Source organism: Andrena cerasifolii, chromosome 14, assembly GCF_050908995.1.
Source record: "Andrena cerasifolii isolate SP2316 chromosome 14, iyAndCera1_principal, whole genome shotgun sequence".
NCBI lineage: Eukaryota > Metazoa > Arthropoda > Insecta > Hymenoptera > Andrenidae > Andrena > Andrena cerasifolii.
In genome coordinates, this window is record NC_135131.1 from 7,770,460 (window position 1) to 7,794,519 (window position 24,060).

General features: G+C 46.6%; 2 protein-coding genes and 1 long non-coding RNA gene across 20 annotated transcripts in view; 2 read left to right on the forward strand and 1 right to left on the reverse strand.

Moving 5' to 3' along the window:
- LOC143376405 (uncharacterized) overlaps positions 1 to 21,934 on the reverse strand; it is a 67,640-nt gene extending 45,706 nt beyond the window's left edge. For 2 of the 18 annotated variants that reach the window (XR_013087086.1, XM_076826692.1), the window contains exons 1-4: positions 5,698 to 6,010; positions 4,504 to 5,057; positions 3,126 to 3,305; positions 110 to 233 (exon numbers count right to left, since the gene is read on the reverse strand). Coding sequence is in view for 17 of the 18 variants with exons in the window: in XM_076826692.1 (XP_076682807.1) it covers positions 110 to 233; positions 3,126 to 3,305; positions 4,504 to 5,057; positions 5,698 to 5,809 (970 nt within the window). In the remaining variant the exon portion in view is untranslated. Of the gene's footprint in view, positions 1 to 109; positions 234 to 550; positions 2,302 to 3,125; positions 3,306 to 4,503; positions 5,058 to 5,152; positions 5,617 to 5,648; positions 6,216 to 8,625; positions 11,401 to 11,429; positions 12,062 to 20,035; positions 20,189 to 21,703 lie in introns of those variants that run through there. The other 16 variants (XM_076826685.1, XM_076826697.1, XM_076826694.1 and 13 more) reach the window with 16 other exon arrangements.
- LOC143376407 (uncharacterized) lies at positions 12,414 to 14,939 on the forward strand. Its single transcript, XR_013087088.1, has 3 exons — positions 12,414 to 13,448; positions 14,046 to 14,572; positions 14,638 to 14,939. It is a non-coding gene; the product is annotated as an uncharacterized LOC143376407 (long non-coding RNA).
- An 894-nt stretch (positions 21,935 to 22,828) lies between the features above and the next one.
- Qin (tudor domain-containing protein qin) overlaps positions 22,829 to 24,060 on the forward strand; it is a 181,547-nt gene continuing 180,315 nt past the window's right edge. The window contains exons 1-3 of the mRNA XM_076827259.1: positions 22,829 to 23,247; positions 23,619 to 23,888; positions 23,967 to 24,049. Of these exons, the coding sequence (XP_076683374.1) occupies positions 23,130 to 23,247; positions 23,619 to 23,888; positions 23,967 to 24,049 (471 nt within the window). The 5' untranslated portion in view covers positions 22,829 to 23,129. The remainder of the gene's footprint in view (positions 23,248 to 23,618; positions 23,889 to 23,966; positions 24,050 to 24,060) is intronic.

The following is a 24,060-nucleotide window of genomic DNA, read 5'->3' on the forward strand; positions in this document are numbered from 1 at the left end:
GCCGGCTACGAGGCTTGGGGCTCGCGCGGCGCAGTCCCAGCGTGCAGAGGGAAGTGCGTGATATCTAAATGAAAGTTTGATCGTAATGATAGATGTTTGGTGGTCTTACCATCGAGTCCGTCGACCATTTCTGGGGGATTATGGGGTTCGGACGATTCGATCCCCGACACGCCATCGCCGAGCGTGCCCGCTGTGGGTCCTCCTTCCTCTCCTAGCAGCCCGCCTGGATGGCCCTGCACACCACACCATCCATATTTTAAATACCACTGAAAAGGGATGCTACAACGTGCCTAACCAACCATTTCTGTGCTATTGCAGTCGGTGCTTGGTTATTGTCCCGTTCGTGTTTTATGACAAATTAAGGAATGACCTGGAGTCAGAAGTGTACGATCACTTTCAAACGTGGAGGATTTGACCACACGAGAATCATTTATAATGTCAAATACAGACAAGAGTGAAAATAACGCATGCTGGTGGAAGGAATGACGAAGTTATGAATTGCAACGGTATTTATTAATGAGAATAGTATCAGATTCTTTTTCGCGGATCAAAGTATTACAGAAACTCGATGGGTTTGAAAATCTTTGAAGACGATATAAATAAAATACTCCGTAAATAACTAGAGTATACGGATAATAATAAATGGAATTTATAATAATCGTTCATTTATTTGCTATTTACATCTTCAATCTTAATTGTAACAAGTGAAGGGGAAGATTAACTTATCGCGTTCATAAAGGACAAGCCGCGATAAAAGTATTCAGTTTTCGTTTATATTCAACGCGAGAATATCCATCACAGAAGGGCAACACTTTTAAAATGCATATGCTTTGGCAGTTCTTTCTTTTCTAATATTATTTCAGGATTAACAATGCATAGTGACGATATACAACGCGTCATAAATATCGTCGGGTAAAAATACAGAGTTCAAAGATTTCTATCCATATCTAATCGACTCGTAAAGGCACAGTTCGTCTGCTTTAATCATTACTAGATACATATTTATTTTTACTATAAATATATTATTCCTCTATAGCCATTGGTAAAAAATTAAAGAATGTTCCTATATGTACATATTAAACCAGAAGTTACGAGAAGTACCGAGCCTACAGAACACAAATAAAGTCCATTAAGTACTCTGTGTATCGACGGTTTCGTAATTTGAATACACACAAATACTTGGGAAAAATATATGGATTAAGCTACTTCATTTACTGCAATGGATACTTTAAAAATTCTATCGAAAAAATGCACATTACCGAGTTTATGTTCACGCATGAATTGCGATTCGCATATATAGGTACTGCTTCGATGTTAAAATAACGTTGGGTATAATAGAAAAAGGAAGACGACCCTAAACGGAATTGTCCAACTACTATGGCAAAGTCATACTGTGAAGAGGATGCACATAATACACACTCATGCTCCATAAGAATGTGATATGACTGTTAAATCACTCGCACAGTCTTAAATAATCACGAACATGTAAAACATGCACGCATAGCTTTGTAATAATTGGGTGTAAAAAATGTTTTTCTTCGACCAGAAGCGCTATCTCGTGATGACTGAAAGCCCGCCGAATTTTAATTGAGCGTAGCTGATCGCGAGCCAGTTGCGACTGACGTAAAATCAACAGGTATCCACGATATAAGTGTAACTATCCTTTGCTTCACTTTCTTTGGCAACACACAAATTGTGTGCCTTACATTTATCATGATGATTCACGATTTCGAGTCTAAAATTACCATTTCCTGCTGCGAATGAAGTGCGTATTTCAGGAATCGAATCGCTCCACTTTCTACAATATTTACAAAACATAAGATTCGACCTTTCGTCGTACTGAAGCCAGGAATACATGTCTAGCCAGCCAACTTTGAATCTGCCCGTTTTTTTACTCGTTGGAATAGACCGATGCGAAACATTGCACAGAGGCGATTGAATTACTGACATCCCTTGTTGATTCACTATTATCGACCTATGCGCATCGTCATTATACGGGGATCTTTTTACGCTCACGCTGTCGGGCAACGAATCGAACAATAGGTGGTGCGACACTGCGTTATTGCTTTTGCACGAAGACGATTTTAGAGGCATAGACTGATTTTGCGAATATTTCTGGGAACTCCCGTAACAGTCGGCTGTAGTCCCTGACATATTGATAGACAGAGAACCTCCAGCCATGATAGTGTTTTCACGAGAAACTTGTATCAGAATGGAATCTGGTTGGTTTTGGGTCATATTCTGTACATCCATAGTTTCGTCACTCTTCCCATCTCCCCGAACCTCCCACTCCACACTAGTCTGTCAACAGAGAAGGAAAGGATATGTGTTTAATCAACACATCTTTCATTTTGCCTTTCAGCATATAAGAAGCAAATTTTTTTTCTTTTATTGTCTATTTCAACATCCCTTCCTTCCCGTGTCTGTTCGGACTGAGTAGTTGTAGAAACACAATAGAGAATTATAGTCGTGGGAACAGCAACGAAACTATATTTGTGGCATGATATGCTTGGCATGTCTCATGGTTTCACGAACAGTTCAGAAACTATGGTCGAAGGAACAATTTTCTTCGGCAAGATATACATGGATTACAAAATATTATAACGAAAGAAGATAGAATAACATGCTGAAATGAGAACAATACATGATACAAGAAATAAAGTCAGTCAAAGGATGTCAATATTTAATTCTACGCTACGTCAAACTACGTCAGACTACTTCTTGGATATTATATATATGTAATGAATATTGAAAGAAATTCTCAATTAATGAGCGATATATATTATGCATTTAACACTCAAAATATTCGTTTCAATAATGTAATAAGAATCACAGTAAAACAATATTTAAACATATACAAAGTAAGAGCTTCAAAATATTTAAAAATCACCAGATTCTGATTGGATAATCGCTTGAATTCTGTAAATCACTTCCAAGAGATAAATTAAATAGATAAATAAAGCATGTACGTACGAGAATAACAATTGATATTTTAAAAAGAAACAGGCATACCGAAACACAACTACAGATTACTTTCCAGTATACGCTATGTACGTGCTAGGAATTATATACCGATCATGCATGGCGTAACAATATTTTTACTACCATACGAAAAGATTACTCACCGGTAGGGAGATGTTGTCATGGAAGTCCGGCAAATGGTGGTCTAGCTCTTGTTTGATAGAAGGTTGCGGTTGTGAGACAGGAGACATAGGTCGACCACCATCTTCCACTTCACCTCCCAAGGCATTATTTAACTTTGGAATCACAGGAGGGCTTGATTTGTAACTACATTGTGAAGATGCCTGGAAACAGTAAATCAAAAGTGTGTCCACTTGAGAAATACTGAAACCATCCGGGACTGCGTTTTGTACAAACGTCACAATTAAGTCACACAATTATGTGACTTAGATATTTTTTATGCAAATTTGTAAATAATGCAATCAAAACTGTTCCTCGCCGAATAAAATCGAAAATTACCTTTGGTTATAAATGTCATCAGTGAAATTTCTACTAATATTGCATTGTGTAAAACGGAGAAAAAGTATGAGCGAATATTTTGATATACATCGAAACTTTTCGAAGAAAATGCCGCGAGAAAAGCGTCGATACCGTACTACATGATTCATATATTGTACCGCAGATTAGATATTCACTGTATATGTCAAGGTTATAAGTACATACATTTCAAAAGCTGTGCAATCACATACATATGTAATTAATTGATAACGACGTACGATTATTATCTCCGAATTTAAGCGCTACACGTAAGAAAAGTTTGTATGGCCAGACATGTGTCTATACATGTGCTACGGTGCACGCATGCACGAACGCACGCGCGCAACCGCGCGGGAACATATGCTTTGAAAGTGTTTGTCGGAAAATAATAAAATTGCGGCAATCTCGTATTGGAAACTGCGTTTGTAAACAACGCAAAGTATACGCAATTTTTAAAGCATTCTACGCGTACAAACAGCGATAAAAACCTTAAATAAACAGACGAATATGTTTATCTTATTCATTATGCTGCAAAATATGATAGATTTAAATATTTTCGAATTCATGAGAGCCACCTAAATTGGGAAACGTGAATTTTCTACTATTCTCTATTACGCATTACTATGCAAACACCACAAATGGGTTAATTAATAACTCGGATACTAAAATGTATAGAAGTCTTAAGAGTCGTCGACAACAATCCGCTTTATAATGAATTTATCGAACGCAGTAACCGCTGTATTATAATAGACAGCTTATGTATCTTTTTCAAATAGAAAATATTGAAGAATTTAACGTAATCTATATTTAGAAAGGAAGAAAATTATAATATTGTCAATGGGCTGTATTACAATTTACTTTACCCTATTCGAATTGTTTATTCGCCTAAGCTTGCGCGAGAGGAACAGAAATTACAGGAATATGAGAATAAATGGCAGGTAGATTGCTTAAGAATAAAAACTTAAACGGAGCATGCAGAAAAGGAGAAGATTTATAAATACATACCTGAGAATCGGACATGAACCGTTCACTGGGTGGACCACTAAGGGAAACATCGTAGCTGCCCGAAGCCTTTCTTTTCCTCTTTTCGGGAAGAGGCTGAAGGTTAGGCGAATCTGTATGCCTAACACCGGTTTGCGTTTCTGGTTCTGGCGATGGACTTTTCTCTTCCGCCTTGTTATTTACACTATTATCAGTGAGGCCTCTAATCTGTAACGCCTCCGCTGTTTTAAGGAACATCGGTAGTAGATGCTGACTAACGTTAACTTCTCCCTTATACATAAAGTGCAGCAACGCCTTCATTTCCGTGTCATTGACATCCTTCAGGAATATTATTGGATGGGGATGGGTATTCTGGAGGAAAATGCTCTCGAAATATGGACTGCATGCAGAGAGTATCGTCTGGTGGGCCTTGAATGTCTCTCCGACACACGCCAGGGTAACGTCGCAGAGTGCCTCTCTGGCGAGCAACGAGCTGAGAACGTCTGTGAGGTTGGCTGGATGATTGTTCCACCGTAGACAATACTGTTGGTCCATCTTGTCTATCTCCAATCCCGTCCCTACAACCAAACTAGCTGCCCTGAGCTGTCCACACTAGAGACTATGATCACCCTGACTACAGAATGACTCCCTAACCCTTAAAACGTTAACTCACACGCCTTCTTCACGCACACTCTCCTATATCGGCTTGACGATATCTCCTCGGAGATTATATCGCAACTCTAGACCCACACAACTTCCTCCGTGCTTCTGCAAATGTGCCACATTGCAGTATAACTGTAAAACCCTTCAGGGTTCACGCGTCGCTACTATACGTGCCGAAAACATTTTTTCGCATAACCTCGGCGATCAACGAAACACTTCTGATCACGATTATAACGTCGACTGACGTAACGAAAATTACAAGAAGGTTAGAATATTAATTGCGACGTAGTACGTGTCACCCGCGGATATGATAATATCCAATATTCGAAGATAATGTTTTCGGCAATGTCAATATTCGCGAGGCTTGGGCGCCATTGTCGGACGTGCTCGTCTAGCCACGAGCCTTGTCGCGAAAACTCGATTTGTTGATGCTCGATTTCTAACCATTCAAACACGCTCACACGCGGCTTTATTTACCTAAACCCAGCGCCAGCTAACTAACGTACCGTATACACCAATGATCCGCGTTTGTTTATCGTCCCGACGATTACTCACCTTTCGCAAACTTTTTGCCATTACAACGCCACCCGACCCTTAACGTCCACTGCCATACCAATCTGCCAATGCCTACGGCCTTATTTTTAAAATACTTTTGACCTTCGTGCATCTGCCGTGGGGAATGGCGCGAAGGGCGCTCAAATTCAAACGTTCGTAGCTACGCGACAGAACTTCTCTCAACAGTTTCGACTTAACTAAACGATTTTACTCTTTGAAATTCACGTAATCTTGTATTAACACTGTCATAAACGTGGTTATGATATGGAACATAGCGACGAATTAATAGAACCGTCCATTTCGACGTTTATTCGTCTTTCGGAAGATGTTATAAGTAATTTATGTTGCGTATTTATTCTCTTTAATTCGGAAAAAATATTTCTATAGAAATTACGATGGATTTGATTATTTCTTAAAGTAATGTAGACTGTAAAGTAGAATAATTGCCGGCACGAACGGTGAATATTCAAATGGGTAAATAAATGTTGTAGTCTAATTACCTCCTACACGAATGTAAAGATAAGCGCATTTATCTAATTGACTAAACACTGACTAAAGCGAGATAATTTAAGGAATATTGTGTCCTGTTTAAAGAATGGGTACTTCTTTCGCTGATAAAACTGCTTTAGCGTCATGTCGGAAATACAAATAAGTGCAACTGCGGTTTATCGTCTAGGTTCACTTAAAATTTTTAAATAATTCCACAATGACCTCGGTAAGCCAAATATACAGGGCGTTTCAGAATTATTGGTACAAGCTAGCTAACAGAAATCACCAAAAGAAGTCAACAAATTTTACTAGGTATGGGCTTGTAAATTAATTGTTTTTGAAATCTTCAATCTTTCAAGCCGTAAGCAGACAATTATTTCGTTCGATTACACGTACTATTTAATAATTGATAAATTAATCGGCTATCCCAAAGAATGAATATTTAATGAACAACAGGTTTTGTTATGGAATTAATCAGATTTATATATTCATTACAGTATAATTTATTCATAACAGTAGCAGCTTTTCAAAATGGCAACGAGTAATTAAAAATTAGATTCTATTATTGTATAAAAAGCATTTGACGAAATAACTGAGTAGGTACTTCAGAAACGATTAATCGATAGATCCAAATTCATTTAGATATACTTTATTCTTTCCCTGATTTCTATTACCTCCTCAAGTTTTTGCCCATAACTCTGAAACATCCTATAAATATAATATTTGGAAACCGATCGCCAAGGTCCCCAGGCCTTGTAATAGTAATTCCTCTCGATCAAACATTTTCACGCCCCTGCCAAGAAGCGTTCTAATACTCTCAAGCGTATTACACGGAAGTACGAACCTTTGTAAAATGCAACAAACTACTACACGTAACCGCGAGAAGTTTTAAACTTGTCTATCGCCTGCTCCATCATTGTAATGTATGGGATCCATGTAAAATTCATGGATCCTTTAACAAGATGCGATGGCGGGGAAACTTTAAAATCCGTTATACGATAGACTTTGCGAAACAACAGAGCTGCTCTAACCGAAAGATCGCCTGCACGCTTTGATCTCGGCTGCTCCGGCGATTCGCGCCTGAATAGTTCCCGTCTCTCTTCCTCCGCGGTAAACGCGCGTCACGCGTTTACGTAGCGCGAGAGGGGATTACATTTCGCGGAAAATCATCGAGTGCGAAAGGGCTCATTCGGCTTCATTTGACTACGATAAACGGCAATTCACGCAAATTGTCAGCCTTCTGATATTAATTTCGGCCGCCCGCGAGCCGTGCGATAATCGCGTTAACCATACGAAATCAATAGGTAGCGGGAAAATTGGAAAATCTCCTTAATCGGTTTTCGAATATGGATTTACAAGCTTTGCCCGGCCATTAACAGATTTAATCCACGCTTTGATTGGCACTGCGCAAAATTACAATCCGCGGCGCTTGTCCTCGGCTGAAGGTATGTCGATGGGGGGGGGGGGGGGGGGGAGGGAGGAGGAGGTTGTGTTAGTAAATAGGAATTCGGTGTATTAAGCGGATAACGCGATAAGCATAATTGGATTTATCTCGAGCGTGTTTCTAAGAACTGAGAACGTTAGTGGTGTACACGCTCTAACGTCGTCATTAGGCATGACCGTGCCATTTTTCGTAACGCCAAATTAAGCTGAAAATGTTTGAAACGCGATACATAGTAGTTCCGCGAAGAAGGCTTCGCCTTTATATCCCTGTGACCAGCGATGCCGTAATTTTAATACAGCCGTGATTTATACGAGAAGGGGGGTAAAGTATATTAGGAACTACAATGGACTCGAAATACCCTCGGCGAGAAATTTAGAGTGGTCTAGTTCAAATCTGCTCGCGTTCCGTCGCGCGTAACTCTATTTTCAGAAAATTTGTCGCGACGCCCCTCTTTTTTCTCTCCCTATCCGCGCGTCCGCGGCGGAATTAGCCGAGGGCGCATAACAGCGGGAAAGGAAAAACGAATAATCGCATTCGGGCGGAGTATCAGGTTGGATTTAGTTGTTCCGGCGCGGAATAATTACTGAAAGGGCAGAGTAGTTAGCTACGGACAGGTCCGGGCGCCCTTTAATCTCGACCGAGCCGATGTTATCGCGCCAAGAATGATGTACCTATGGCCAATAAAAAGGCCGACCGCTCGGCTGACACTAGCGACACCATTCCCGATCAAATAAACGGTTACGCAATTAATTGTGCGAACCGGTTCCTTGAACGAGTCGCCTCTACTCCGCGGGATGGCTTAGCCTTTTCGTAGCATCTGCAGCGCTGACAATGGCGAGCGCGTAAAAATTTTACGCCTGGCCGGCGATATTGTCGGGCGGATGACAATGTCAATAGCGCGACGTTTAAGTGTGGGGGGATCAAAGTTGAACGCTGTAAGGACAGACACAGAGAAGAAGAAGAGTGTATAAGCTTATCTTTGGCAAGGAACGGACCTGTAGATCCTCCACGCAGCTGGGTTACCGGCGAGCATCACCGTTATCTGCATAATTATCTCACGGTGGCCTTGACTGTTCCACGAGGAAAACATGTCGGAGCAGTCACCGCGACGTATCGTGCCCCGATACGCCAGCATTTCTCGGGCTATAGGTGGCGGCGAGAAGTCGCGCGACGAGGCGAAAAAAAAATCGTTTCTCTGTCTTCCGTGCATCTGGCAGATCTTCAGGGACGATCTTCGCGCGATGCACGCCGGAAGCGCAGCGGTGCCACGCAGCTCGCGCGATCTTTTCGCGCCGCGCATGCTCGCGGGCCGCTGCGCGCGCAGCTACCGATCGCCGGTGAGTTCGCGCGGCGCGAGCATTTCGACATTTTTAAGCGGCGTGCCAGTCCATTTGTCTGTCTCCTTCTCGGCAAGAGACGCGTCGAGACGCATCTTTGGAGAACTACGCGCGCGCATCGCGGTCAGGATAGGTACACGCATCTGACGGTCGAACCGGGAGCGTCAGGTTCGTTTGGCCGAGGAAAATTTAATGCGCAAGCAAAGAAGTCCGCATGAAATACGGCCTCGATAAAAGACGCGCGCTGCTGCGCTCGGCCATGCATTTTCCCCGGCGACAATGCAGCGGTGCAGCACAGGAGAAGAGAGAGCACGCTTTCAACGTTTGATCTTCAAACGCACGGCATGCTTCTCGCGATTGAACGGGCATGCATCGACGTAGTTACGCGCGTTTCATCTTTGAGTACGCGTTACGCTCCGTACGGACGAAAATCGCGAGCGGTTGGTATACCGCAACGAGTTTTCCTCCCCCGCGTCTCTTACGATCGAAAGATTCGATTGGTGCGTTGTCTTAGCGACGTACGTTCCATAGGGGAAAGACGAAGAAAGAGACGACGGGAATCGCTTTCTCTTGCATCTCTGTCCTCCTATTCCTTTCCCCCGTTCAGCCTTAGACTCCTCGTCGTTTCCGAACACGATCGAGCGTGAACGCGTTGTTTGGCGTCGATTTATGCCAGAAGCTTCGCCCAACCCGTTTAATAGAAACCATCGTCTGGCACCCGTTGCGACGCAGAATGAACGATAATGGCTCGGTGGCTCCTAACGCGAACAATTTTGTCGCTACGATAACTTTTTACTTTAATCTATGCGAAACTCGAAATACCGGACGACTCTACGTACATCGCGATAAATTATAAATCGTCTCCCTGCCCCTCCATCGCGGTGGATTAAAAATTAATCTTGATATACCGTTATCGCAATATTTGTCCGCTGCTCTGCACCATGTAAGAACTTATGGCACGGTCTATTTGCATACCGTACAACAGCGCCGGACAAAATATTCAGCAAACGATTCCGTAGATATTCGAATAAAAACTGGCGTGCTTAAAATTTCTTCGATTTGCATTTCGATGGTAAATGCGGCAGTGAATTTCGGGAATTTATGCGCTGGAATTTGTTGAAACTGGTTCCCGCAGGACTTTAGATGTAATATATACCTTTCGAGTATTTAGTTTCCCGTTTATCCGGATCGAACCTAACCTCGCCGGATCCGGATAAACGAGTTCTGGTCACATGGTCTTTTTTTCTCAAATTTTTACTCAAACAGAAACGTGGAAAACTTTTGCTCAAAGATACAGCAAGCTTCCCTTCAGTTCCCTATGAATGAAACGCAGAATGTACAATACTAATTACACAGTATACGAGCATAGTTTTTAAATGAGGACTAAATAATCAATTGCCCTCGTAATCATGTAATCAGATTAATTCCAAAGCTGTAATTGCAGTACGTAATCAGTCGTAGCGTTTATTCGTTGCATACGTAGGTATATACACAATGTATCTATACAATTCGATGGGAAATACTTCCCCTACTGCACAAATATCGTACATCGTTGCGCAATAGTTATCTCCAATATTTTATTGTCAAAAATAGTCTCTATATTATTGGTCCTGTACAAACCAGCTTATTGCATGGAATTGAGCAAAAGTCAGTGTTTGAGCTTATCAAGTCGCGCGTGTGCCGCCAACGTTTCTCTAACTCTAAATCATTTTAAGAGAATTTCTATACATTTTATTCTTCGTGACTATCTACCATAGAACGAATCGCGAAATTTACAGCGGTGGTAAAACGGGGACGCTCGTTCCCGCAGATTCTCGAAAATTGTCAATCGCGTTGCCGCGCGTTTTTGCCCGCACTGGGCCAGTTTATGTTTCAATCGAGCACGGATCCAATAAATGCAGTCGAGTTTACAAAGCACATTATTGAAATCCGTTAAGCTATCCAGTTTCGCGTATCGGTTTACGGAATTTACCAATAAATCCGTCTTCACCCCGAAAATTCTACATATTTCCTGTAATCGATCGCGGACCGTATCCGTTATTTTCCTGCTCGATTATCGGCTGGCGTAAAAACAAACAACGAGAGCAAAGGTCGGCCAAACAAACGGGCCCCAGTCGCGAGCTGATGAAATCTGGACGCAGAGGGTGGTTTAAACGTTTGTCCGTCGTCTCTTCGCGTCTTGCCGTCTACGGGCATAAATTGGCGGAGGGAGGAACACGCGACGCATGCCTCTAGATCACGCGATCGATGAGCCCCGTTCCGGGGTAGGCAGTTCGGCGGGCCCGCAGAATAGGCGCGTGTCTGCCGTCTCCCATCGAAGCGAGCCGCGTGCAGCCAGGAGGGCCGAGCGCGCAAATCGAACGCAGGCCGACGAAAGTGCAGCGCGACGACGTTACTCGAAATGTGTAGGATCTGAAAATCGATGCGCCGATTCCGTGCGGGCGGGCTTGGCGCATCGTTACCTGGTTTACTGAAATTCGTGAACATGAAATCCTGTCGGCCACCCGTAGCCGGCGACGCAGATCAGAGAAGGATCCCCGTTGATCATCCCTGGGAAGATCTTCCGTGGCGATCTTCCAAAGAAGATCCACCCTGGAGGCGAGCTCCTCTTCCCGCGATCCTCTTCTGTCTTCCGTTCACGGTGTAACTGCTGTCTCTGTGGTCACGTTCATGGGCAGTGGATTCGCGCACACGACAAACCGAGAACGGAACGCACTCGTAAATGTTCACCGGGCAGCAGCGTTAACTCGCCTCTGTCATGATCGAACGCGGTCCGACCGAGGGATGCGAGGCAGCGAAAGAAACCGAGACACAGATGGTACGGCTCGGCTAACGTGCTGGCTCTTGTCCCGTTCTGAATCGGCGATCAATGACCGATCGAAGCGTAATATCGGGGCACGATTGTCTCGCGACACGACGCGATGGCGTACAAACGCGAACGAAACTCCGCGAGGGAGGAACAACAAAGTGGCGTGTGCACCAAGTTGGCCGCGGAGCGCGACTGAGGCCAGGGGTGGCACCGAGAGAGAGAGAGGGTGGCGTGGATGCAGGTCGACGTGTACGCTGCACGGGCACATCCCCCTAATGAATGCACCAGGCATGTGCGACGGATTTTATGTTCGCTGCCGCCGCCACCGCCGACGCCGCCGTCGCCGCTACCACCCCTTTCGCCCCTACAGCCTTCGAAACCACTACCACCAACCGAGAATCGGCCGCCACCCCCGTCGACCAACCTCCGCCACCTCACCCGTCCTCTCCGACCCCCTACCCACCGCCAGCCTTCCTTCTTCCTTCTCCTCTCTGTCCTCCTCTTCCTCTTCCTCTTCCTATTCCTCTTCCTCTTCCGTTTCACCCTTCCTACTTCGCGCAGCCCTCTCTTTCTCCGGTCCTCCCTCTCTCTCCGCGGGCCTTCTTGCCTCTGCTTTTTCTCTCCAACGAGTGAACAGCGGGCCACCACCCAACCGAGTCGCGTTGAAGCCCTTTTTCGCGCGCGGAACTCGGTGTGTTGCACTCGCCGCAGCGCGAGCAGACGCGCGCCGGTCCCCGGGAAACAGCGTGGGCGGTTTTGCCCCGTTTGCCAGAACCCTCCGCTCCTGGGGCTGTGCCCGGTTTTCGCCTCCTCCTGCGTGCCTGCGGACGTACCCTGCACCCGCGATTGGTACGCACAACTCACCCGCCCGTACGCGAATCCTCTCCTGCACCTGCCACGGTCTCGCCCTCTCTATCGGTCTATCTGCTCCCGGCCTTCCGCCGTCTCTGTCCGAGCGCCCTGCCTCCCTCTATCCGTCTCGCTCCCTGCCCGTCTATTTACCCCCATTCCGCCTGCGCGTATTCCGTTCATCTTCGTCCACAGGCTCTCGCTACTCCCTGGACCACTGTCCTATCTGTGTTCGAAGTTGACCACTGAGAACGTCGCCGAGGTTCGGCTGCGGTTTTCGTCCTCGAGTTCCTCGCACGCTCGTGGCCGAACGAAACGCAGCCGATATTATCGTTCGATCCTCGTCCACCCCGACACTCCCTCCACCTTACCCCAACAACTCCACCTCCTCCTATTCGCTCCTAGACCCTGTGCTCCAGGACGGTCGCCGATGCGGTCGTTACAACGGGAGAGGATCCATGTATTTCTAGCTGAGCCTCGATCCACGTTCAAATATACTTGGAGTGTCCATAGTTTAGGTATTATCCACGTCGGCGTTGAAAGTTCAGTAATCCGGCGCCCACTTCGGCCGGTACGACTAGGTATATCTGTGCCAAACGGTTTGCGACCGGTCGCTCGTTGCTCCTCGAAAAATCTGCTACCAGGCTACCACCGCCGACTCGGTTCACCCTGATTCGTGGACCGTCTGCACGGCTGGCTCGTCGTCGTTCATCTTACAGCCGTCCCCCTCGCTGTACGTGATCAGCCTCGGTTGTGAGTGTACGTCGCAGGAGCACTGTGCCCTAGATCAAGGTCCTCAGCATCGAGCGGCGGCACGCGAATGGTAACTATCTACTAATACCCGACAGCTCGTCTGGCGTTACTCTAATATGAACGTAGGGCGACGTAGGAGTCCAAGCCCTCGCGTTAACACGCTCGATTCGCCCAGTTCTCCTCTTGTAAAACAACCCGCTTTGCCCTCGAATATCGATCTGAAATCGCGCTGGCTTAACGTGTATCTCGCACGATCTTACGTGCCGCCTCCGATAACACCGCGCACGGTTACAGCCCCCAAGTCGGGGGGTGGCGTTAAATGGTTGTTACATCGCGATGGTGACGGGGCAACGTCACGATTACCGTACGGACAACGCTGCACGTCACGGGTGTAATCTTTTCGGGTCACTCCGCTCGCAGGAAGGGGCCGTGATATTCGGTGAAAAGTGTAACGCGGATGGTATTTAACTGCAGGCATTAGCTAGACGGGATTCCGTGAGAGGAAACGGGAATTTTCATATTATCTGCCTCCATTTTGGGGAACCTACTCGGGCATCCGTTTCACTTTGTATTCAAGCCAGCTCGCGGAAATCTTAAATTTCTTTTCACCTACGTAATGCCTATGCATGCTTCTGCTACATAATGCACAAGTGTGTATGAATTTCAGATTACATCGCGAGCCAGCGGCCGAGGTAAGCTCTCGAGGCTCGACAACTTGGCCCCAACTTCTAACCGCCCGGTTAATTAATCGCTTCAAGAACGGATTAACGAATAACAGCCGTTTACATCCGCGACTCTCCGAGCTCGCGGTCTTGAGATGTTGAATCGACGTCCGTCCGCGACGGCACTGTACTTTATACGATTGAAAAGATCGTATTGTGGATTTTCTTGAAAATGGGAGACAACGGTTCTCTAAAGATTGAAATAAAGTATTTACTCCGGTTCCGCGAGGATTGTGCCCCTCCCAAATCCTTCAGTAAGACCACAGAGCGGCGACGTTGGATGTCTTATTCAAGGTACATCTCGGAATGGAGTCGCTAACTGGCCGCATTACAACGTTCCCGGGCCGTCGTTCGAAAAGTAAGAGCCGCGGACAAAGGAGGATGGAATAAGAAAGGGATGGAAAGGAACGCGCGGCTTACGCGCAGACCTGACGCTCCATTCAGATGAAATTTCGTTTTTTGATTCACCGAGGTACAGCCTTAATAAACTCTCCCCAGCTTTTCCGCGCTCCCGTTCAAATAATTACTACCTATTAGCCGTCAGATGCAGGTTAAGGGGCTGGACGAGCCGTAATGGCGCGTTACGCGGGACCGGAGGGCCAGACAACGACGAGGCGATCGTCCAGGAAGAGGAAGTCAAAAGAAAATCGAGCCAACGGCAGAAAATTGCATCGCACCGTTCCCATATTTTTCACACCGATCGTCGAGCCTTTTTCTTTTTAGCGGGCTGTCGCGTGACTCCGCGATGCAACCTGCCGGTAACTTCATGCCTCGCTGCCATCCCAATGGCCACAAAGTCCCAGCGCCGATCAAGGAAAGGAAAAAAGTGCAGCGTGTGCTCGGGGGGTGGGAAAAAAAAAAACGAGAAAATGAAGAAACAGACGGCTGTCAGTCTATGGGCGTCGCGGTGGCCGGTGTCGTCGGTGTCATTAACGAGGGGCGCAGTGGCATGAAGCGTCCTACAGTGTATCATCGACATCGATGAACAATGGACCAAACGGCTGGCCGTGTTATTCGAGCATCTAGTTATACACGGCTATTCAGAAAATTGTGCTTGAATGAAGTGTGCATCGCTGATTAAATAATGCCAGACTGTGCAATAACGATTTCATTAATTTATTGCGTATCATCGATTCAACCTAACGCCGGCTCTATTAATTTACCGACACTGGGCCCAGAGGGCATCAATTTGTAGCCGACGGTTTGCTAACAGCTCGCGCAGCACTAAATTGCGATCCCACGATAAATCGACGCTGCCGTGATATACGCTGATCGCCGGGCCAAATTTCATCTGAGAAATTATAAATTCAATCAGCAGAGGAGGGAAGCGGAGCGCGCCCGCCATTGTTAGGAGAGGGGTTGGTTTTTTCGAAACCGCCGCGAAGCGCGTTCCGAAATCCGCCATTCGTATCACGTTTTTGCCCGCGTAAAAGTTACGTGTCGGGGGTTCCGCAACAGCCTCGCTCGTCTCTACCTTACAGCTTCCAAGCAAAGTGAAGCAATTTGCAACAACGTGTCCCGCGTGCCCGCGACAGACGCTCCTTCGCGGCCGATATCGACGCGAACCTTTCGCTGGCACGGCTATCGAAATGCGAAATGTTTTCCCTCGGCCCGGCATGAAAAGCGCGCGCTAATGAATTTGGGAAGGGCCGGCAAACATTCGCTGATTGCTCCACTCGTACCCGCGCAGACAAACATTGCTCTCGCGGCAGACCAGAAATACAGCGGCGCGAGACCGTCCTGTCTCGCTCCCGTTCATTCCACTTACTCTTCACTTTCGATTTTTCAATTAGCCGCAGGCCCGTTACGTGCACGCCTCTCTTTTGAATGTCGCCTACGAAAGCAACATCGCACGTGGAGTTGCACTATGTGTGCCAAGTCGCGCAGATATTTCAGTGTTCGACCGTAGTTCCACTGGCAGTGGCCTAGTGACTCGCTACTGGGCTGGCCTCTGCCCCACGGGGCACGTTGTAACGCACGTGCACGCTAGCACCGTGAAAATATTTCAACGCCCGCGTGGAAAAAAAAACCTCGCGACAACGATGCCAACCGCATGTTTCGCCTGTTTCTCGGTAAATACCGCACCCCCTCATGTTTTCCGCAAAACATCCACGTCGATCGTTTAACAAATATTTGCCGAGTACAGGTGTGAAATTATCCTGCCTGGTCAGTGCACAAATCCTACGCGTATCTTAGTGTCGTACAAGCTAGGAGTCTTTTTAAGATTGCCAGATGTAGTTAAGTACCTATGTCGTTTCACTGGTTCCCTCTCGGGTTTCACGGAGGGTGAGAGTAAGATGTAACGTTTAAAAATCGGAGTGATTGATAAGTACAGATAGGATGCTCCAGATCTCCTATTTGCAGGCAACGATACTTCCAAGAGGCTATTTCTAAGATTTCAACAGCACACGCTGTTGTTAAAAGGCGAGTTCTTTTTGCTCCGTACCGTCTCCAGCGACTAATGACTTTACAATCAACCAGCGTTACAACCGACACCCGCCGTCGCTCAACTGGCTCGTCATAATTGGAAGATTTCGCTGGCTGACACACCTCTGCTCAAAGGATGCACCCCATTTCTTCGCATCGGAAGCGAGGAGGAAAGGTGGCGGAAAACGACTGAATAGAACGCGAGGAGGAGGCAGACGCAGAGGAAGAAAAACAAGTCGTCGTCATTGTTGCTGCCGACAATGTGGCTATACGGTTGCATCGGAACAGGTATCGCTGTGAATTCGTATAGATGCTGCGTTTAAACTGCGAAGAAAAGCGAGGCACGGGCCGTCGTTTGCATGAAAACACGAGGGTGACTCCGCGGCCGGGGGGAGGAGGCTGGGTGCCGGGAAAATATGGCTGACTGAAGGGGGATGAAAAACGAGATATTATAACAGAAGGAACACGAGAGAGACGGCCTGACTATCAGCCACTCTCGCTTAGTCATCCCCGTCGCAGTGTATCCCGTTGCATCTCGGTCCTTGGGATAGAGTCCCTGGCAATGAAGGTGCCCAGGGCGACTTCTGAATACGACGGGAGGGGCGAGCGGGGTGGCAATAAAATTGACGATCGGAGGAAAGAAAAGTTGTTAATTTCCTCTCCTTATTACCACGCCTTCGATCCCGTCGCTAATCTATCATCGTTCGCCCGCTGCAGTCAACTTATGCACGCGTTTTACTTTTAAAAAGAGATGCCGGGGAATATTAAAAGTTTCATGCTACGTGCCGCGACGACGGCGACGACATTCCGTTACTCGTCCCGATTACTCGACGGAGATTAATACGCAGCAGTTAATTAATACGTCAGGTATCTCCGTAAACTTTGCTCCCATCGCAAAGTAGGTGTATCTTACGATGTCAAAGACTAATGAAAAGCCTCCGAGGGGGGGTGGTAACGTTTCGTGGCATTAGCTTGAATGTTTATCGGTGATCTACCGAGATTCATCGTATTACGGAGCATCTAACGCGACGGAATGATTGTTGCGCGACAGGTGGGGACGTGCTCTAGAATTCATTAACAGCTGCGACGGACTCTGCTCGCTTCCCTCGAGGGAAACGACACTTGCTAACAAAACAGAAGGAGTAGATTCTTTGTGCCGCGCGTGAAGCACACATTTTGTCTGCTCGGAAGTTACACGTAGCTGTAGACAAGGATTTCGGTTGCAGGCCTGCCAGTGGACGTAGGGTGAAGGTGGTAGTAACGATGCCACTGGAAACGGTCTGAAAGTAAGGGGCTGAAAGGGGCCACGCGTCGCGAGCCGAGTTATAAGCGGCTGGCTCGACAGCGAGATAGTCGGTGCGCTTTCTTCCTTTCGTTGGCAACGAGCGAGAGAAAGAGGCTGGAATGGTCAGGACCGGGGGTAGAGCTACAAGTGGTGATAAACGAGGCCGAATCCTCGTTATTACCCGTTGGGGAAGGCTCGAAAATTCCTGTGGAATTCAGCCGACTCCGCCAACAGTTGCCCACCTGCTTTTTATTATCGCTCTTCGTTCCGCTGAATGCAGATTCGCGGAGCGCCGTGCACGGAAATTGCACATGTTTACGAGTGCGTTCGGCCTGCCCCGCGACCCAAATAATGGAGCTACTGGGACTCCCCCCGGCCGAGAGTAAAGGATTTTACAACGCGGCCGGGCGGAAACGAACGGAACGCCAGCTTGAATTAAATGATTATCATTGAACTACGAAGTTCCCCGTAAATAACGAACGACGCGAGTAATTGATAAATCACGCGGCTGCGTGACGAATGGGCTGGCCCAATGTTCGAGCAGCGTAAAGTAACAGAACAGGGAGGATCGATATCCTAGTATGCGCGTGGAAATTTTTTTTCTCCGAGAAACTATAAGTTTTCTGTTGACTTCGGGACGACATACCGGGTAGTTGATTTTTTTTTATATACGATTTAATCATTACATTATATACGATTTAATCATTAACAACCACTGTTACAGCGAACGGTTGCAATTTCAAGTGTCCGTACATTTCGACAGAGATGACGTACTCCTGATTCATCTTCCCCTCTTCAAACGTCCTGTATCTATCCTATATCGTTGCTTTCGTACCTAAAAGTATCTTCCGTTTATTGCGCTGCGTCCGCTAGAAGCGAGCACATCCTAGCCTCCCGTCTATTCTTGGTGTCGGATAAACGTTCGTGCCTTGCTCCAAAGGAGGACAAGAGAAGCGGTGATCGCGCGGAACCGTTCGCCGCTCAGCGAATTTCACTTGAGGCATCCTCCCGGTTCTTTCTGCGAGAAATCTCGCTCTATGACGGAAAATGAAATCCGATATTGTAATTCCAGGCGCTTGTGTTACGCGAGCCGCTGGTGAAAACGTCGAGAGCGATGTGCGCGTCGCCCTTCTTCAAGCCCAGCGCTGCTGCACTCCGTGAAATGAATTTAAAACGCGCGCGTGCGTGCGGTCGCGGGAACGTGAATACCGTAATATTGAAACACAAGCGGCTGGATATCAGTTGAAATTCGCTGTAGACCCGCCGTCGCGTTTATACGGCCACGGGAACCTAATAATAATGTGCCGCGACAGCAGCGTACGCGCGAATTTCACACGTGACCAGGCGATACGAGATCAGTTACATCCGAGAGCAATTTCCGCGGCGGGACACCAAGGAGTCGAGCCGCCGGATTCCCCGAAAGTTCCGGCGGCGAACCGGGGAGGAAATGCCCATTGCTCCGTAACAGCTGCAAAACCGTTTCAAATATCGTGACATTTTTCACGTCGATCCGGGCCCTTGTTCATTCGCGTGCTCTCCGGCCAGGCGTCTGCTTGTCCGTTCGTTATTTCCGTGAATAAATAATTGAGCGTACATGCGCGCGCGAAAGCCTGATGAAAATTTCAATCGATGGCTCTTCGTTCGTTCACCGGCTCAAAATTATTCAGTGATCTCTTTCCCTCAAACTGGACCACCCATTTCTCTCTATCTCGTTCCTGAAAGAACAAGGAGTTCTTCTCCTAGACCTAGAGGAAGCTCTTTCCGCCCCGCAGTTTTGCCCGACAGACGCGCGTTCGTCGAATTTGCAGGACGCGTTTCACAGCTTTGGAACACGGCAACCGATCTGTGTACCATTCAGTGTAAACGGCGAGGAGGGAGGAAGGAAACAGCCTATGAATCCCCCGTTCTGTCGCGTACCGCCCAATCTAGGTCAACGGAATTGAATTCAGAACCGAGCCAGGATATTGTGACTAGCGATCGGATCCAGCATATCCCGACTCGTATCGGAAGCTAATGGGGAATTCGCGCTGCAGCAAGATTGGAATGTTACTTTCCAACGATCCGACGGATTGGAAGATATAGTGGACTCGTTCAGTCGACTTCTTTGCAAGTCAAATCGACAGATATGCTCCCCGGACGTTTCTTACGAGACTCCGTCCGGCTTGCTCCTCGCGCCTCGCTGTACACCGCTCTTATCGAGATTCATATCAGAAATATGTCTACCATCAGCCGCGATTGTTTCAACAGCACACGTCCGTCAGCCACAGCAGACAATACTCGGGCGATCCGTTGGTATAAACACGGGATTCCGTTTCTCGTCGAGACGCGCACGTATTGCAGGCTCGTTCTCCCGCTCTATCCGGCACGGTTCCCAAGCTCTAGCCTGCTCGCGCGCGACAGCCCGTGTATCTGGCCGGCACACGTGCGCGCGGCATGTAAATAAGCGATTTTGAGCAGCGCCAGGCATGCGAATGTTGAATTATCCGCGTCGGATCGATCATAGTTTCTGTTGCGTATTACAACGGCGGATCCGCTAGCGAGAGACGCCGAGGCCCGGGCAGGAAGTAATAGTCGAGTGATAGAGTTGAGCGCGGGGAATTTTTATGGGTAAATCGATGTTGCATGCGGAAAGGGCAAAGGAGAACGAGGGGAAGAGCGCGGCGAGCGGGAGTGGGACGGAGGGACGGAGGAAGAGAGGAGAGCCGCGGGGATTGTAGCTGCTGGAAAGAGCGAGAAAATGTTTGAGCGGTCGTGGAAGGGACGAGGAGCTGGGGAAGAGGGGAGAAGTGGGTGAAATGTGCGAATGCAAGAGAGAAAGAGGGATGAGTGGGTGGCGGAGGCGGAAAGAGCGAGCGAGAGAGAGAGAGAGAGAGAGAGAGCGAGCAAGAGAGGCAGAGAGGCAAAGGGCGCTAGAAATCTGGGGCGGGGATAGATCCGGGGGCTTTTGCGCTGTGCACGCGACCTTGAATACCAGCCAGCCTAGACCTTGCCACAGCTCTTTCGCTCGGCTCGCCTAGTCCAGAGACTGCTTCTCTCTACGTACAGTACGTACACTGTTGTTTCCAGCGGCGGCCTAAATCCGATATCTCACTTCCTCCTTCTTCTTGCCTCACCTATCCCGCAACCTGCGAGCCGCGCGCGCGATCCCCCCGCGGATTACGTAAAAGATGAAAAGTCGAATTATCGCCGGCTGGATCTTGGGTAATTTTGTTTAGAGCTGCACGTCGGCCGGCCGCTGCAATTATTTCTGGAATACCGCAACGCAACGTTGCGTTGCCTCGCGCCAGGCGAATGCGAGACGTAGTTGCGAGGATTTTAAGTCTCGACGATCGATGGGCCGCAGCTGTGTCGACATCGCTTTAGATTTTAGATTTTAAACGATACGATGATTATGGGCGAGTGAAACAATGCGAAAACGTGAATTCACGCGGCATGGATGAACGAGACGGCCAGCTATTCGAGGCGACGTGTGGCTAACGGTGCGAAAAAAAGTAAACCATAACAAGGTGTACTCACTGGGGAGTCACCTATTATTTGTTGACATACAGAATTCTGAGGATGCCAGTGACACGCTGGATCCGTAACACTTATCGAGATCCAAGGGACGATTTATGAATAGACTCCGGACTATTTACAAACGGACTTTCTATCTCTGCTTTCTTAAAAGCTAACAGCTCTTGACGCTTATCGCGAAGGATAACTGATCGGCCCTTTAGCTCGAGCCAAACTCAGCGACGTGATTTTCAAAGTACGAAATGAAACGCTCTCTGATAATGAATGCCTACAAGCGCTCGTACCTAGTTACGCTGCGCATTTCCGTTTCACTGGCGTTCTATTATCTTATTTGCATTTACCAAAGGAAGTATCGTGTTTGAAAGAAACGTTACTTACGGAGAACGTAGATCTGCTGTCTTTTTTGTGTATTTAAAATTCATGAAATGTATCGATCCTCCAGCACCTATATACGCGGGTAGGTTGGTGGTTGTAATGTTGCAGGACTAGTATATCTAGTCAGAACATGGCGATCGAGGTTTACGATCCTCTTGCTCGCTGGAGCGATCGCGCTGGGTGGGATCATAACGGACCTTTGGTCGCGACCGCGCCTAGATCCCAATGGATCCAACATAACTTCGCCACATCCACACTTGCCTTTTTCTGTATTTGCCAAATTGTGCAGCTCTCGAGATCGCGGCGTCATCTGTCTTTAGGATCGTGAGATGCTTCTAGTCACGTGACTACAATTGCACCGGTTTTGTACTAGGAACTACCGATCACGTGACTCCCTGGCGTACGTTACTTCTCAACCAGCGAATTATTTAGAAATTATTTCATCCTCGTTATCCTCAAAGTACATCTTTATTTCGCTCCAAATCGCAAGTACGAGTTACTTCGGTTCCGAGAATCAGGTACACGTCATTATTAATATCGTTCACTACATCAAGTTGTATATGAGATCTGAATCAAGGAGACAATCATTTACAAAGTACTTTACACAGTGTAAAGTAAGAATTTTATATTTTTTGTGTATGCAACCAAACTTGTTAATGTATCAATGTTTTCCCACCTACTACTATGTACATGGCGTTGCAAACAACATTGTACTTCCGATATTATATTACCAATATACATATTCATAACGTGAAATATTATGTAGCTGCCTGTTTGAATTAATTATGTACAACCACAATACGCGCACAATATCTTTTCAATCTTTAATTAAAGTCCACAGCACATTCACCATGTTTGACTACGAAACACGAAAACTGGTCAAATTAATATTGCACTCTTGACGTCAGGTTTGTTTAGAAAGTAAGAAATTCAAATACGACAAATTTGTTATCATAATAAAACACAAGCTAGTTCCTTATTAAAGAAAACAGGATTTTTCGGCTACTCTTAGTCCAAAATATACCGAAACATTTGCCGAACGAAAATCATTCGAACTCTGAACTGGATAAGGTAGTGCCAAATTCCCGCGCATTATCCTTTCAAAGTTTCGTGAACCTGCTGGCGACGCTTTCGTAACAAGTTAATCCAGTTTCATCGTGTTAATAGTCACAGGCTTAGTCGAATAAAGTGCATATTCCATTTAGTTTATCATCGAGGCCTATCGTGTGACAAGTATTTTACTTTTTTAACCATAAATTGAAGGGTGTGGGTGCCGAGCTCTTGGGCCGGCACTGGGCTGACATTCAAATGTATGAGGCTCGATGCTTGTTGTCACATGGTCGTGTCGCGGCGTGCAGTCTGTAAACCGCTCTATAGCCCGTGATAGTGCGCGTCTGAAATTAGTGGCCATACTAATTGTCAGTTCACGATGAAGAAGATATTCGGCACGCGAAACGATAATAGACTCCAGCATAATTACAGTTTACCACCAACAAAACTTCGAAACGTTTGTTGCACCCACTGCAAACACCAGTTTTTCCTTCGAGGTAATTGCAGAATACTTTCAACCACGCGTTTACCGGCTTTTTTTATTTTTTCGTATTTAGTGTACTTACACATCATATATACCGATAATAAACGGCGAGTTTTACAATTCGTAAGTAGGTTCGTTTAAACGATCGATTCGGGAATATTCTTTGGCATTTATCTTGTTAAATCTGTATTGCTGACGGAAGTTTGTGGATGGAGGTTTACAAAGCATTGTTAGCTTAATTTCCTTCCCGAACGTAAGGATCGCGAATATAAATATCATAGAGGTTAGAATGATGTATAGTTCGAGGTTGAGAGTTACTTATATTCCTTCTTCCTGGTGTGTGCAACAGTCGTTTAAAGAAGTCGCTTAACACGTTTGTTTCAGAATTTGTACCTTTACGTGGGGTTGTACCTTTATTATTGGAATGTGGACACGTTATATGTGAAAAATGTGCTAAGACGCATCTTAATAAACCTTGTCCTCTTTGTAATATGACTTCGTACTTCGAAGATATTCAAAATGTTACGTTACCCTTAAATATGTACGTATTGGGATTAATGGTGGTGTCGCATAATCGACCAGTCGATACGGACGATCTAGACATTTGCTTCTCTAAGCCGATTAACTCTAAACTGAAGCAACAGGGTACCCAAGGTTTGTATTACATCGGGAGGCAAAGAGTTTCTGATCCATTGTCGAGAATGAAATAAAGCGATCTGTTTTCATTTCCAGGCCTGTGTTACGAATGCGGGATACAAGCAACAATAAAGTGCCCCCAGTGCAATGCTCTTTATTGCTTTGTCTGCTATTCCAAGGTATATTTTTC